General features: G+C 43.4%; 1 protein-coding gene across 1 annotated transcript; it reads right to left on the bottom strand.

The window, feature by feature from the left end:
- Positions 1 to 10,495: 10,495 nt before the first annotated feature.
- Positions 10,496 to 15,825, bottom strand: CBY2 (chibby family member 2). The gene is made up of 2 exons (XM_015622309.2): positions 15,581 to 15,825; positions 10,496 to 13,097 (listed from the first exon to the last, which is right to left on the bottom strand). The coding sequence occupies exon 2, from the start codon at positions 12,974 to 12,976 to the stop codon at positions 11,993 to 11,995; it is 984 nt and encodes a 327-aa protein (XP_015477795.1). The 5' UTR covers positions 12,977 to 13,097; positions 15,581 to 15,825; the 3' UTR covers positions 10,496 to 11,992.
- Between the last annotated feature and the right edge of the window lie 202 nt (positions 15,826 to 16,027).

Raw genomic sequence — 16,027 nt, 5'->3', positions numbered from 1 at the left:
GCAATTGCTGTGGCTTTCTTTATACCTAAGGAAATAAGCACTTGGGGGTTCTGGCGCAGGTCCCCAGGTGGCTGCAGACCCTCTGCATGCTGGAGACCAGAGCAGTGATGGGTCCCCACTGCCTTCCTCAAGGGTAAGCCAATCCTTTCCTTAAAACTTGAGAAGCAAATGTTTCCAGCACTGAGCACGTTGATTTCTTTCTTCAGTGAAAAAAATGAAGCTGTTTTGCTGATAGTGGCGGTATTTCTTCCTTCATAACCCCTTTGAAAGAGGCAGGTAGCTCTCCCAAGCTGTTCAGTCCATGGGACTTATTTGTGTTTTCAGCTCACTGTGAAGCTTCAAAGTGCCATGTAAGTATTATTGGGGCTGTGTTTTCAAGACTGTCTGTTGCCAGTCTTATTGCTCCATGCTTGAGCACACAGCTATACTTTGTAAACATCAAACCTCCCCCCCGGTCTTGTATGGGCATTATTATTTATTTATTCCTGGACACCTTTAAAGGATATGGAAATTAATTATATTGGATTCCATACATATATATTTGTGTGTGTGTGTATGTGTGTACACATGTGCATGCACATATGTATATATGGCTCATATATATTTTATATATTTATGTGTTATAAATTGGAATTATGTTTGAAATAGGTGATCCAGAAAAATAATTAATGAAGCACAGGCTGTGCCTCTTCATCTTCATTTTGCCTCTGATACATGTGTTTGCCTGAGTCCCTTGTTTCCACTCTTACTGCCTGCATTAGTGCAAACCAAAACCTGGTAAAATAAATGTGGGATGGTGAAGCTGCGGTGCTGAGGAAGCAAGACAGCTCAAATGACTGGGAAAACCCTAACCATAGTATTTCCTGGGGTGTTTACGTGGCACACATATTACTTAGGTTATTAACAGGAGGGTCAGAGGCCAGGCAGACAGGAAAGCTATGGCTGCAGATGAACAACCCCCAGCAAAGAAGGTCATCCCAAGTGATGCTCGAACTTTGAGAGGCTGCAGTGCTGCATCCCAAGCCCCGAGACTCATTTCCCAAGGCTGAATGCAGCAGGCAGCTAAGCCCCTTTCTGAAGATCAGGAAGTTGTCGAGGAGCTTGGCAGAATTCCAGGGCATGTCAAGCCCTAAGGTAAAACAGATAGGTCTTCAGACTGTTTTGCATGTATTTAAATCCCTTTCCTGGAGACTGTTACTGGGGATAACTTTTATTAAAGCACTGTAAAAATAAAATGTTTTTTACATCTGCCTTTTGGCCTCTGCCTTCACCCCATCTCTCCCAGAGCAAGTGGGCACTGACTGTCCATCTGTCATAACCATAGGGCTGGAAGCCAGTCTTAGGGAGGGCCCTAAGGGTGCTGCTGTGCTGGGACAGTCCGGGTCTCAAGGGAGGGAGTGGATGAGGTAAAGTTTTGAAATCTGAGAGCTGACTTGCCTGGGAAAGGGCCTTGTCATCAGTTCCTTTGCCTAAATCCATGTCTCACATCATCACACATCCTCCAAATCACTTCTTGCAAGACCAAAACTAATAATGTCTTTTGTCTTTGGGTGGAAAGACTCTTTGCAACCCATAGTGAAGCACAACATAGCAACTTTTCTAACATGAGGTCTCCCTTTTCACAGAGAACTCAGCTGGATTCAGGCAAACACAAGGGCCTTCAGCCATACCTGTCTGCTTTTTCTTTTCAGAAAAATTAGAGATGCATGTCTGAGCAAGTCTGTCCTGCTGGGAACTAAGGAAGTTTAAAAGAAGGTGGCAGGTCTTACTAGCATAGCACAGCCCTCTACACCTATGCACTTGTGAGCTACATCTACATCAAGTTCCACTGTGTTGGAGTGACAGCCCTGTGGCTGCACTCACCCTGCAGATTTTCCACAAGTTGAAGTGGTAGAAATCTCAAAGCTAGATTAAGAGGAAACATTTCAAACAGGGCAAGGTCCGGCCCTCCCTTTGGCCTGTAAAATTTGTATCTCTATGTTTGCACTTGCAAAATACTTCTCTGGGTACTTGCATCTCTCCCCACTGCCATTTATCCCAGCAAATAGCTGAAGATGGCAACAATTTTATCTGAGTTTGCTTTTCAATCCAAGTGGAAAGTGTCCATGCACACTGCAAGGCTGATCTTCTGAATATGAGGCCTTGAGTTACCCCTCTCTTGTATTTAACTTAAGATTTCCACATGGTGCAAAGATAAATTAGATAGGTTAATTAGGAAGCTCTGGAATACTGTTCATCATTGTGCTATGCAATTGTAGATACATCTTGCTTTTAGGACCCTGAATATGCTGACATGAAGCCTGTTCTGCATGCCAGCCTCGTGGCATCTGCATCACAGTGAAGCAGAGGGAGGGGAAGATGGAGTAGCCAAGCAAATCAGGAAAAACAACCAGCTAAATTGGGTGCTTTCTAATCTAATGCATATAAGTCATACTCAATAAAGCTTGCCAACAGTCCCTGGCCTCTCTGCTGCAGAGTTCACAGAGGCATCTGATTAGAATAACATGTGTCTTCTAAAAATCCTCTTTTAAAAAGATTTTCATTCTGGATAGGGAATATGTAATGAATTGGAAATGTCCCTCTGGGAGTGTGGGGTGAAGAGGGGCATTCAGCAAGCCCACCCAGCCCCAGAAGTCTGACTGCTCTCTGTGTGCCACAAGATGGAAAACCCATCAGCTATAGTAAGTCTTTATTCCCTGACAAAAAAAAATAAATATAAGAGAAATAGCCCTGATCAGTTTTGTATTCAACTGTCTTCCTGAAATTATGTGAAATCCAAGCCCAGTTTCCAATACCAGCAATGGCAGTGACATATCCAAGAGTCCCCAGGAACCTCCTTCTTCAGAAAAATGTCAATTTCAACATGTGTGTTACATGACTATGGGTAACTTGTTCCAGGTAAGGTTTTTGAGGTTTAACGGAAGACAAGGATTTGAGGAGAGATTAAGGATATAGTGAGAAAATGGATAACCACTGTATCATATCATGAGCAGAGGGGCAGAGCCAAGGTGTGGCATGGGCTGTCAAGAGTAGGAAGAGAGAGATGTTTTTTCTTTTTTTTAAGACTAGTTTACTTTTGTGTCTGAATCTTGAAAACCAGACCACATGATATGTTGTAAAAGAAATTGTGCAACAAATGCTTTGTCTGTGACCGCATATTTGCCTGGAGCAGCTTCATGGACTATGTGCATCCATGCTCTTTTTTTTTTATACTCCCTTGAAGAGTTTGAGCTTTCTCCACTTGCAGAATAGTTGGTGTCAGTTCCAGAAAAAGAGCACTTCTCTGGGCAGTCTTGGTCAGGATAACACTAAAGCTCTGGAGATGTTCTCTAGCAGTGTCACTTGCTGCTTCCCCTGCTGCCACCTTAGCAGAGCACATCAGCCTGAATAATGTCATAAGTGGAATGTCACACCTTCTTGAGCAGGATTGGGTTGGTCTGTTGTATTTCACACAGGTATTAGAGCCAAGAAACCCCTCAGGTGTCTCAGAGCACACCTGAGCAAAGCTTTGCTGGCAATGATGATGTTCAGTGTACCTTCCCTTATTACAGACCAGTTTCTCCAGACTTCTGGTATCTTTGCAGCCTGGAATCTTGGAGGACATAGGATGGAGAAGCTGTTTCTGTCCAAGACATGCCTCTAGGTGTAGTGGAGGAGGGGAGAGATGGATGGATATTCAAGAGAGATCCATACTGGCCTTGACTGGACTCAATGACCTTAGAAGTCCTTTCCAGCCCAAACGATTCTATGCTTCACTGCTCTTATCCAACAACTTCCTGAACTGAAATACAGCAAATCTCAGGGCCATTTGGATGTCTATATGCCAAATCAAAACTCTAGCTGTGGCATGGTGGGACAACCTCTTTTTTCTAATCCAGCTCCACCTGTGGGAGGTGATCAAATCTGCATGGCCCTCTGCTCCTTGCCCAACACCCACACCACTGTAAAATCCAGTTGATGATAAAAGCCTGAAATAGCTGAAAAATGTACAGTCAAAACAGAATTTCTGCATAGTGGTGCATGAGAAGAGCCTGTGATATCAGCCATATTCTTCAGTTGCAGCTACAGTCCTCACGACCTCACAATTTCTTTGGAAAACTGGACAGGAATGAGGACATACCTCATGATATCTGATACCTGGAGGACCTGTCTTTATGGATGCTAAATTCTGACAGTGCCTGTACATATTACAGGCCATACAGCTTCTCAGGCTGGTCCTGAGAAAGTAGTCTGGGAAAGACATAAGAAAGAATTAAAACAATCCTCAGGAATACAAAACAACCTTGCAGGTGTTGTTATGTGTTCCTTGTTTTCCTTGCAGGAGAAAGTCAGGGGGGTGGTGACCCCACTGACCAATGATGGTAATGTAGCAGTTTACTAACCAATAAGAGTTTCCTTTCTGTACTTTCCACGTATCTGTCTATAAAGCAGGCCTGCTAGCAATAAACTAAAGGATCCTCTTGTTCTGACTCCCTGAGAGTCTGTGTCGTTCTTTTCAGCCGTTCCCAATCGGAACGACATGTCTTGGATTTGCAAACACACTTAAACTGAGCAGTTAACCATTCTTGAAAGTTGGTACCAGACTCTGCTTTTTTGCTCTAATAAAAAGGTTTCAGTGTAGTGCTGGTTTTGCCAGGAATTAGAATGCCAGCTTTTGCATGGCATATGGCATTTTGTTGTATCAACAATTCAGTATTTACAAGCATGTCATTTTATGCCTAAGGCCAGCTTCTGCCAAGCAGGGAAGATTTGCACATATGGTGCAGATTTCTATAAACAAGGAGCTTAGGTAGAATAGCAAAGCACTGGAAGATTGTGCTCAAGTCTGATTGTACCATGTAGAATTGTAATTTCTCCTTGCTTGTTCCATCTTGGTACAGCAATGCACTACCCCTGACCATTCCTTACAGTGTGTGACATAGAAAATAATTTCCCATTCTCATTATGGAATTAAAGTATAACTGTTGCAATTCCTCCTTCAGGACGTTTAAGAAAATATAAGGAAGCTGTTTCTAATCAGCTGACTAACACACAGTTTTATACTTCCAGTATAAATGAAATTTGCTCCAATCTCCTGGTTGCTTTCTTGTCAAGTGCTCTTTTGCAGTGCATATGAAATCTCTGACTTTTAAAATAGCTAAAAATAGCTATGGGTTAAGAGCACTTGAACCTTCTCATACTCTTTGAAGACTAATTTAGGAACCTGACAGGGTTCATCATTCTGCTCCTGATCACTACAATCTATTAGCAGCGCTGCCAGTGAAGTACCAGCTAGACCAAGGGAAAATGACTGCTCTCAAATAAGCTGTTGAAATAAAAATATATTAAGCAAAAGGCTTTGACATAATTCAGTAACGACCTTCATCAGCTGAAATGTTTTTGTGTTTTAAGTGAATTAATGAGCTGTAATTATTAGTGGTCTTGGAGATGGTGATCAGAGAAAGCATTTTGCATAATGCAAACAGAACAACACAAATGGATGCCCCGTCTGTCTCAATCAGACATGGTCTCTTTTTTAATAATTAAATATTAGCACCTTCATTACTTTTTAAAACGTGCTTCACAGTTTATACTTTGACATCCTCATACCACCACACCATTGCTATTTATGGTACAGTCACATCTGCCATAGCAATGGAGGTTTTGAAAATGTTTTACCTGACTTTTAACAGATGGATGTTAATGGGATATTTATTTACAGAATAAAATTAAATTGAAACTGAATCTTAATGCACAATTTACATAATCAGCTTTGTTCTGAGCTGGTGAGCTGTTTTTCCAGCACTTGGGACCTTTCAGTCACAGCTGCATCAAAGAAACAGCCACTGAGAATGGAGATTAAACAATTTCCTGAAGCTAGAAGTCTTGATGAAAATCTATTATTCCATATTAGAATCTCATAATTTCTCCAGACACTGCCATAAGATCAAAGATGTATGTTAAAGCTTTGGCATAGCCCACAATCAAAAGGAAGATGTTCAATTTACATTTAGAAAATATTTCGGCCAATTATATTTTTCTGATAATTTGAAAGTTTTATGATTTTTACCTTTTGCACCAAAAGCATTAAAAAGATCTATAAAATCAGAAGAATAGGCTGAAAAACCAAAAGGTATGTACTTGCAACAAATTATGAGAGATTTTCTCATGCTATTTGTGTGACCTATATATAACCCTCTGTCCTGATGATGCTCAGCTCAGCTGGAGTTTTGGCACAGGCTTCAAGAGGCACAGGGCAGAAGCCTCAGATGTAATGCTAAAAACTTGCTAATCCCTAACTCTGAGGCTGTGTGAATGGCTTTAGGGCTGCGTGGGGTTGTTCTGACCAAAGTGTAGGACCCAAAATTTTTCCTTGTTGAACCTCACACAACCAGCCTCAGCCCACTGATGCAGCCTGTTGAGATCCTTCTGCAGAGCCTTCCTGCCTTCCAGCAGATCAACACTCCCACTCAACTCGATATCATCTGCAAACTGACGGAGGGTGCACTCTGTCTCCTCACCCAGATCATCAGTGGATATTAACCAGGGCCTGCCCCTGTTCTGAGCCCTGGGGACATCACTAGTGACTGGCCACCAACTGGATGTATCTCTTTCACCACAACCCTCTGGGCCTGGCCACCCAACCAGTTTATAACCTAGCACCCATCCAAGCTGTGAACAGCCAGTTTCTTTAGGTGAATGCTGGGAAAAACCGTGCCAAAGGCTTTATTAAAGTCAACACAGACAGCAGCCTTTCCCTCAGCTGTTAAGCAGGTCACCTTGTCACAGAAGGAGATCAGGCTGATCAAGCAGGACATGCTTTTCACAAGCCTGTCCTGGCTGGGCCAGACCCCTGGTTGTTCTGGATGTGTCATGTGATGACATGCAAGAGGGTCTGCTCCATAACCTTTTCCAGTACCGAGGTCAGGTTGGCAGGCCTGTAGTTTCCCAGTTGGACTCTCCTTCCAATTGACTGGAGGTTGGAGAGTTGACTCACAGTTAGCCAGGACTGCTGGGGAATGATGGGGAGTGCCTTGGTGAGCACTTCCACCAGCTCCCTCAGTATCCTTGGGTGGATCCCACTCAGCCTCATACGCCTGTGTGTGTCTAGGTGATGAGGCACTGACCATCCACCCTCGGACAATGGAGGCTTCGTTCTGCTCCCTGCTCCTGTCTTCCACCTCAGAGGGCTGGGTGCCCAGAGAACAGCTGATCTTACTGTGAAAGCCTGAGGCAAAGAGAGCACTGAGTACTTGAAGTCTTTCCTTCATCCTTTGTCACAATGTTTCCTCCCACATCCACTTAAGGGTCAAGATGCTCCTTAGTCTTCCTTTTCTTGCTGACGAATTTATAGAAACATTTTTTACAACAGTAAGCACATTAAGCTTGATTTGGGATTTGACCCTTTTAATTTTCTCCCTGTATCACAGCACAACATCCCAGTGTTCCTCCTAAGCTGCCTGCCCCTTATTGTCGTAAACTCTTTTTTTTTTTTTTTCCTTAGCTCCATCCAAAGCTCTCTGTCAGCCATTCATCAAGTGATGTGGCCATCTCCAGGACTCAACTCTCCCCACCTAATCTTGGCCCCTCCAGGCTCTCTGCAGTCGGCAGGGAAAGACCTGTACCCTCTGGCAATCCTTCCTACCCCCACCAATTGCAGAAGTGACCTCGGGTGGCCATGGGTCACAGTTACTGATTTCATTTTAGTGTTTCCACCTAGGTGAGATGAATACTGCTTTGGAAGATGTGGTAGAGTTTTAAAGCTTTCTGCTTTAAAGCCAGCCAACAGCCACTGGAAGAAAGAATTCCTTTATGAAACTTATCTGAGGAATTACTCCCCCATATCTTTTCATTTCACTGCAGGAATATTTTGAGTAGTCTATGCTCAAATTGGATGTCAAAAAAAGACAATGACTAGTTCAGCACAAAGGTTGGGTGAAAGACTTCCATTATATCCTGCATTTAAATGTACAATTATGTCTAATTCTGAGCTAAACTGGAGTTGGCTGGGAACTGGCCAGGGAAGAACAAACTGGGCTACTGAGAGCAGCAACAAACAGTCTGCACCACCATGGAGGGCATGGCTTTTGGCCAGCACAACTGCTTTTGTAGTATGTCCACAACTTCATGAAATCACAAGCAAAACTCTGGGAAAATTATCCTGGTTTACAGGAGTAAACCAGGGCTCAAGGAAGCTCATAACACTTCAAAAAAAAATTCAAAATTGCAATTTAGGGTTGAGAAGATATAGTGGGGCTGCTGAGATGAACACAAAAGGCCATGGTGGGTATTCTGTGAAGACAGTACAAACCCAGATATATTAGACTGTCCAGTAAGAAATGAGAAGAGGAAAGTCAGCATTTCCACAGAGCCCAGCTAGAGGCAATAATCAAACTTACAGGGAAGTAAGAAGCTGCTGGTGACCTTGCCAAAAATCCAGTTTTCCAAAAGTAGTACTGATAAACGAGTAGTGAAAAATAAGAACCTAATCAACAACAATAAGGAGAGAAACAGAAAGTTTGTCATCCTGCAAAAGGTAAATTATGAACTATAAGAGTGACATCCATCCATTCCAAGCCAGAAAAGCTACCAATTTCCAGGGACTTGTAAACCAGTGAGCAGACTAGAAAAATGTATTAAACTTAGTCCATTTTGTCCTAAACCTGCTTAAATTTTATGATAATTAATAAGATCTTCCTGTGAATGCCTGCTTTCTTCCATTTGTACCTGGAAGTGTACAAAAGCTGTCAGTCCAACCATTCTCACCAGCACACGCTCTAGAGATGGAGACCTGTAGGTTGGCTCCCACTGAACTGGAAAGTGGCACTGGCTGGGGACATGGAACAACTCAGAAAGTGGACAGTGCTTAGGGCTCTCCCCATGCAGTCCTGTGGCACTCTGCAGGCCACTCAGTCAGATCTCACTGTCTGTGCCCTTAGCATTAACAAATCAAGTAATACTCGTCATCATCTGCCTTTCCAGCAGCACCCAGAAATGATCCTCCACTGTTGTCACTGAAGCACAGACTGGAGATTTTGCACATTCTGGGATTATGAGAATGTCCTGGGGTGACTTTATGATGCTTGTATCCCCAGTTGTCTGTTCTGTTGTGCTGCAGTTAAGTTTTGCACATGTAAGACTGGTTCTGAGAGCAAAGAGGGGGGAGAAGATGCTGCAGTTTGTTTGCAGAAGCAGCACTTGCTCATGCACATTCCTTCTCTGGACTGTGCTCTCTGCAGCACAGACAGTGAGAGAGAGCTCTCTGCTTTTAGTTAGTTTTTTAGCCAGCTGAAGCAGAGAAGTTCCCTGGACTGTGTCTTTTCTCTTCCTTGGAACTGTTCAGTCCTGCTCTGGACTGAAACAAACACCAGGAGTTCACACCTGTGGCCCACTGGGGCTCAGGACTCGGCATCCAGCACAACAGGGACTGATGAGAGACTGAGCTGAGCTACACCCCATGGCAAGGACACTCTCTGAATTTGCCATCTCTTCAGAACAGTGAATTAAACAATTCCATTGTTTAATATTATTCATTTTTCCATGATTGTGAGTACTTTGCTTGTTAAATAAACAGGTTTTTTCACTTTTCTCAAAGGACTTTTATGTCTCCTGAACTGGTGTGGGGAGGGGTTGCTTGAATTTGTTTTCTAGAGGGACACCTTTGGAGGTTTCCTCCCAAATATGCCCTAAGACAGGACAGAGAGTTTGAACAACACGGAGTCCTCTGCAAGATTAAGTGCTGGGCAATCTTTTGGGGACATTGTCATCTCACTTGACAGACTTGAGAAAACTTGAAGGGATGGGAAATTCAACTTCTCTGTGAAAGATGCCAAAAACATATACCAGGTATAGACCTTTTTATAACCATGATGGTCGAAGATCCAAAGAAGTGATCAGAGTGCAAAGGACTCACAAAACCTAATTCCTTCCAAAAACATCATTAGCATTCAGGAGAAGTAATGTGCTCCCCTCAGGATCCTACATGTGTCTGCATGATATTTAAGCTCTGCCCAAACTAACTCAATTTTATTCACAAAGTAATAATTTCTCTACACAATAGAGAGATCTGAATCAGCTGCTTAATGAAGGCATCTCACGGAAAGCAAAGCCAGTGACTGGGACACACTCCCAAGCCTGTGCCACTTCACCATTAGATGAAACATCTCCTCTGCTTGGAACTGCCAACTTTCTCACTCAGAGAGCTCCAAACCAAATGTCTATGTTGGAGTTAATTGTCCTTGAATTAATTATAGAGGCAACAGAGAGAAACAAGGGACTCCAGCTGGTGACAGAGCCTACTTTTAGTCTAATAGGAGACAGATTAATCAGAGCCTGAACATGCCCATTCCTTCCCACAGGACAGAAAGGAAGCCCAGGGAGACTAGCTGAGATCTGGATGTCCTGCCTGGATGGACACCTGACATTAGATGAGATGACTCCTCCCAAACACCTGGTAGAAAGATACACTCCCAAATGTCTTTCTTGCCCATGCAGAGGGACATGGCAGGAGTCAGTATTCTGACCACTGGCAAAAGAGCAGTTTATTTCTTCTAATGGGACACAAATTAGTTTGTTAAGATATGAACACATGATCAGAGCTTTTTACTACTGTTACCTTCCTCTGAACCTCTTCATTAGGGTCTCCATAGTCCAGTTTCTCTCTCTTACCAAACTATGTGTTCAAACCTGGTGATGCAGATGGCGAAGAAAAAAGCAACCTGTCTGAAGGCATAAAAAATGTTCTCCAGCACAGTGCTGAGGTATTTATCTATTAATAGCTGTGACCCAGTCATTAAGCAGAAGCAACTTGCTGTCTGTACATCCACCTATTAATGAACATCACTCCTCTTCTTCTCACTTGATCTTTACAGATGCAGCCCTACCCACACCTCTGAGAGCCAGCCATTTAACTTCATGCATGAGAGATTGCCCTCAGCATCCCAAAACCAAAGCAGCAAAAGAAAATACCTGTTGTTTTAAGCCTCTGAAGTAAACAGTCATCACTTGTACTTGGCATGGTCTTGTCTGAGTGAAATACAAGGTGAAAGATAGTTCATGCTTTAGGTAATTCAGTGCCAAATCACTTAGAGATTTTAAACTAGAGTGAAAACCTGCTTTTGGGGTCCTGTTGAAACAGATAAACCTCACTGTAACCTCTCGTTTGGTTTACAGTAATGCTCCTACAATTGCTCTGCAGAAGTCTCACTGCATCTGTCTTGTCAGATTACTTAAAGGCTTCCATATTCTGCCTGAAAGATTGTGACAAAGTGCACTGCATCCAGACTGTCCAGGACAGAGGAAATGCATTTCCAGCCACTCTGGCCACAACTGAGACTAGACCAGAATTTCAAACCTGAGCAGATCAAAAGGCTCTCATTTCTGTGTCAGCAGATCACTGTAGATTGACTTGTCCATTATAGTGTGAGTAGATGCCCTTTTAAATACTGGCTTAATCCATGGAACAGCCATCAAAATGCTGCTTTTGGCAACCTACTTTCTTACTCTGGGGCTTTCTTATTCTGGGGCAGCTAAAAACCTGCTTTATCTGACTAGCCAAGAAATCAAGAGCGATCTCACTGCTCTGTGCAGGAGAAGTCCTGCTGCCAGCTCCATTTCTTCCTGTGGCCCCCACCATAATGTCTGGGAGGAGACATCCTCCTTTATTAATCAACGTGTTTTTAGAAGAGACTGTGAGTGTGTCCTTGGACTACAAGCTGGCACGCTGTAATCAGAGTTAAGATCGTCAAGCAATAGCCTTCTGAAAATCTAGACTTTACTGTAAGAAACTTTGAAAAAAAATGCTGAAAAACATGATTCCTGAGGCTAGGCAAATTCATTACAGTCACCTACACCATCTAACCAGGAGGTGAAATATTTCTAAGTACTGCAAGAAAGTTTCAGAAAGAACCAAGGTTCCTCAGATGTCTTCAGGCTCTATTGGGATTTTATTAGGTTCCTGAAAAAAGGAGGGAAGCTTTTTGGGAACTGAGCTAGCAGTTCTTAGCCCCAAGCTTCACACATGTCCGAGCTGATGCTCAGTTGCCAGCTTTTGCCCTGCTTCTTCATACACTGGGGAAGTGATGGCAATGATCTCCTTTTCCAGCATATCCATTTGAGCTGTGATGTCTGACACAGTGTTTTTCGCAGCTTTCAGCTGCAGCTTCAGTTTATTGTAATCTTCTTGGAAGGATCTGTTCACATCACAGACATTGTGACAGCACTGTTTCTCCCCAGAAGGATGGCTCATTTTTAGGAAGGTATGGAGGAGCTCACACAGGTCCTGAAGAACTCGGAGGATTTCATGCTCTCCCGGCATACTTGGGGCAGACTCAATCTTATTCTGAGTTGGAGTAGTGTTCTTCCTTCTACCTTCATGTTCCTGCTGGGGGACTGGGCTGGGGTTACCTTTTTCCACAGCTGCAGTGGTGTCAGTGTTCTTCTGAAGGTCTGAGCTGGCATCTTCACTCTCTTCATGGACAGTGACGGCTTTTTGGCCCTTCCAGGTAACAGGGAGTGCGTTATTCTCCTGCTGGAAATCCTCAAATAATTTATTCTTTTTCTGGACTGACTGGAGAGCTTTGTTGTCCAGGCAGAGCTGAAAGCCTGTGGTCCCCTCTTGGAAGAGTGGAAATGGCTTATTTTTGCTCTTGAGGTTTTGCTGAAGAGCATCAGAGTAAATTACCTGGACAGATTTGTTCTGTGACTGGAGATACTGTAAGGCCTTGTTTTCTTCCCAGAGCATCCTGTTTTTGATCCAGAGGACTTGGTTTTCCTGCCAGAGTGCTCTATTCTCCTCCCAGATGCTCCACTCATTCTGTGCCTTCTTGCTAAAGAGTCTCTGGTGGGAAGGACAGGGTGGCTGGCAGCAGGTGTCATTCCCCCATTTCCCATCAATAAAGACGAACATCTCACCCCTTGGCTTCACCCCAGGGGTGATGTAGCCTGTCTCAGGCTCTGTGTGCTGCCTGCTCTGGTTCCTCTGCTCCAAGGCAGACATGGCCCTTCTTTAGCAAATAGGGGGACTGTGGGAAAAGGTTTCTTCCAGGGCTTCTGCAAGAGGCTACTGACCACTGTCGGGGAGGAGGTGGCACAGTGGGGCTGGAGAAGCTTGATTAGGACTGAAAGAAAAGGGAACACAAATGCGTAGATTTACTGCCAAAATTCCAGATCAGAATTAAATTACATTAATGACAGGAACAAGCAAATAAATCAGTTCTCACAGGTAACCATGTTGCCCCTTTGATGCTGAAAGGTAAGGAATCCACCAGACACCTAGCTGATAAAAGCTGAGAAAACTGGCATTGGTAGATAAAGCAGCACAATGGCAGCATTAAAAGCTTTCTTATAAAAACCTGGACTTTCCCTTTATCTCTCTACCTCATCTTTACAGACCTGTAGTGGACTAAAATGAGAGAATATTTTCTGCCTCAGAATAGCCTGCTCCCAAATGACTGATGCACAAACACATTAAAAATTGTTATGAGGCTGAAACAAAATTTTCAAAATAAAGCATTTTTAAAGGTTCATATAAAAAATCTGGCCGTGAAAGCAGGTTTCTCTTGCTGATGCTGAATAGCCTGTGTTAACAGGATGCCACAAAAATGCAGTGACAGTTTTGCTTTTTGATCTTAAAATCCACAATATGCACAGATCATTTGAAACTCCAAACCAAAGCTTTGGGACATCACAACCAAGACAGCTTTGTTGCTCTTTGCGCGTTTTTTTGACAAGCTCCCATCACCATGGTCCAAAAACTGTCACAACCCGTAGATAATTCTCCACTTTTCATTCTCATTTCTCCCATCACTCTTCCTCTTTATATCTTTTGATAGCTCTGTTATTTTTCTTGCTTTCTAGCCCTGCAATAGTGATTGCTTATCTTTTTCCTACAGTCCATCTGCCTCTTTTTCACATCATCAGAAAACTCATCTCTAAAATCCATACTGCAGGGCCAAGCCTCTAATGCTTCTCATTTCAGACACAGAAACCTCAGACTTATCTGTTGAACAGTCTCCCCTCCTTTCCCTTACCCAAAATATTGCAACTTAAATCACCTAACCATAAGTGAACTGGGGCAAATGAAGGATTTCAGTTTTTTACATAAAAAAAAGACCAATCAGCCAATCAAAAATTGTTGTTTTGTGCAAAAAAACCCCTTGTTTTCTGCAGCTTTAACCAAAATTTAATTTATGTGATTTTCATGATGAAGTTATTTGATCAGAGGTTGAACTATTTTTTATAACCAAATTATTGGAATCCTCTGGCTTTCTGCACAGAGTTTCTAACAGCACAAATGTGACTTTTTCTAGCTAAAAAGAAAAAATAAAGTACTTGCCAAATTTCATTCAGGTGTATTCTTCTCCCCCTGCTGAGGCCTCCCAGCTTCCCTGCTGTCCCTTGGAAAGCCCAGTTCTGCCTTTCTGTCTGTGAGGTGAGTTTTACCTTCCTGAATCTTGCCCTCATATCTCTACCCCAAGCACTAAACAGAGAGTGACCACAACACACAAGCCCCTCATATTCTCCAGCTCTGCCATCACACTGTGCACCCCCTGTGCTATTGTTGCCCTCTCCTTTTCAAAGCCTGTTGCTTTCCCTTTCCCTGTCATTTCCACCAAACAACACTGCATGTCCAGGTTTCTCCAAGTTGAGAGCCAACATCCACAGATGCATCCTGCATCCCCTTCCCAAGGTTGTCCAAACACTTATGAAAGTAGTTCTTCATTTAAAATCCAAAATTCCTTCATTTAAGAGAAGAAGGAATGAAAATTATTTAATTTAGGAGATATGTCTGTTTGCAGTAACATTTGATTTTATTGCAACCTGTTTACTCTCTAGATTTCAGGGCTGTCTTCCGCATTCATCTGCTGCTTTATCTCACATCAGACTTGTGTTTTCATAATATCATGCTTCTGCTAAAAAGCTATTCCCCAAAAACTCTTTTTTGGACATTTCTTTTCCACTTACACTATGTCCAGAGCTGTGCATTGCTCCCTCTCTTAAACCCGGCAGCCTTTCCAACACATCCCATTCCGTTTGGGTGCCCAGTCCCATTTTTTTCCCCTAAAAGTCCCAAAATGGGGGCATGGTGAGGCGTGAAGGGGCAAAGAGCAAATCAGCCGCAGAGGTAATTCTTAATATTTAATTTATTTAATTTTTAATAATTAGACCCCTTAATTACCCAGGGAAGATGCAGAACACGTCCAGCATCAGAAGCCCAGACCCACGTGTCTATCATGGACAAGCAGCTACAGTTCTTAAAGTCACTTACGGATAAAGTGTTTAGATTGCACATTTTCAGGATAAACAGAAATGTATAATATATATGACTTTGAAGGACATTATCTAGGGGACAATTAAACTTGACAGTGGCTCTGTCAGCTCTTTTGCACTGCCAGAGATATATTGACCCAAGGTTTAGAGAGATACTTCAAGTTTCCAATGCCTCCCATCAATTTTTTTTTCCCCTCATCTCTGAATAATCCCAGGAAATGCTGGGCAGCTGGGTGAATGGGCAAGGCAGCCAGCTGTGGGGAAGCCACACCAAACCAAGACAGGCTGGGCAGTTTAGGAGCACAGTGTGACACACCCAACACATGCTCACCTTCTCAGCGAGGCCAGAGGTGTTCCCTCTCTCCAGAGCCTGGTGAAACAGCCCGGTCTGAGGTCTCGCTGCTCCTGGGGAGTCCAGAGGTGACGGATGCACAGCCAAGGACAGGGGACTGGGGCTGATGTGAGCACTGGCAGCGACCTTGCCCCAGAATCAGCCACCTGCCCCCGACCCTCCAGGGCCTGGGAGCTCCTGCACACCCTCCTTGCACGGCTCACTTCTGCGCTCCTTCCCCTCAAGACTGGCTTTGACTTTTCCCAGCATTGCTCTGCTGGGTTATTTCTCATGGAAATGACCTTTCTGCTAGCTCGGCTCCCACGCCCTTTCCTGAACCCAGACTTCCTGATCTCCCTTTGATGCTCATAACTGAGGACAGTTTGGAGAGATTCTTTCTCCATCACACCCTCTTAAAACAAATTTTGCTTTTATTCTGAATCTTTA

This window comes from Parus major, chromosome 1 (assembly GCF_001522545.3).
Source record: "Parus major isolate Abel chromosome 1, Parus_major1.1, whole genome shotgun sequence".
NCBI lineage: Eukaryota > Metazoa > Chordata > Aves > Passeriformes > Paridae > Parus > Parus major.
The sequence above is the reverse complement of the archived record's forward strand: the minus strand, read 5'-3'. Positions and strand labels throughout refer to the sequence as shown.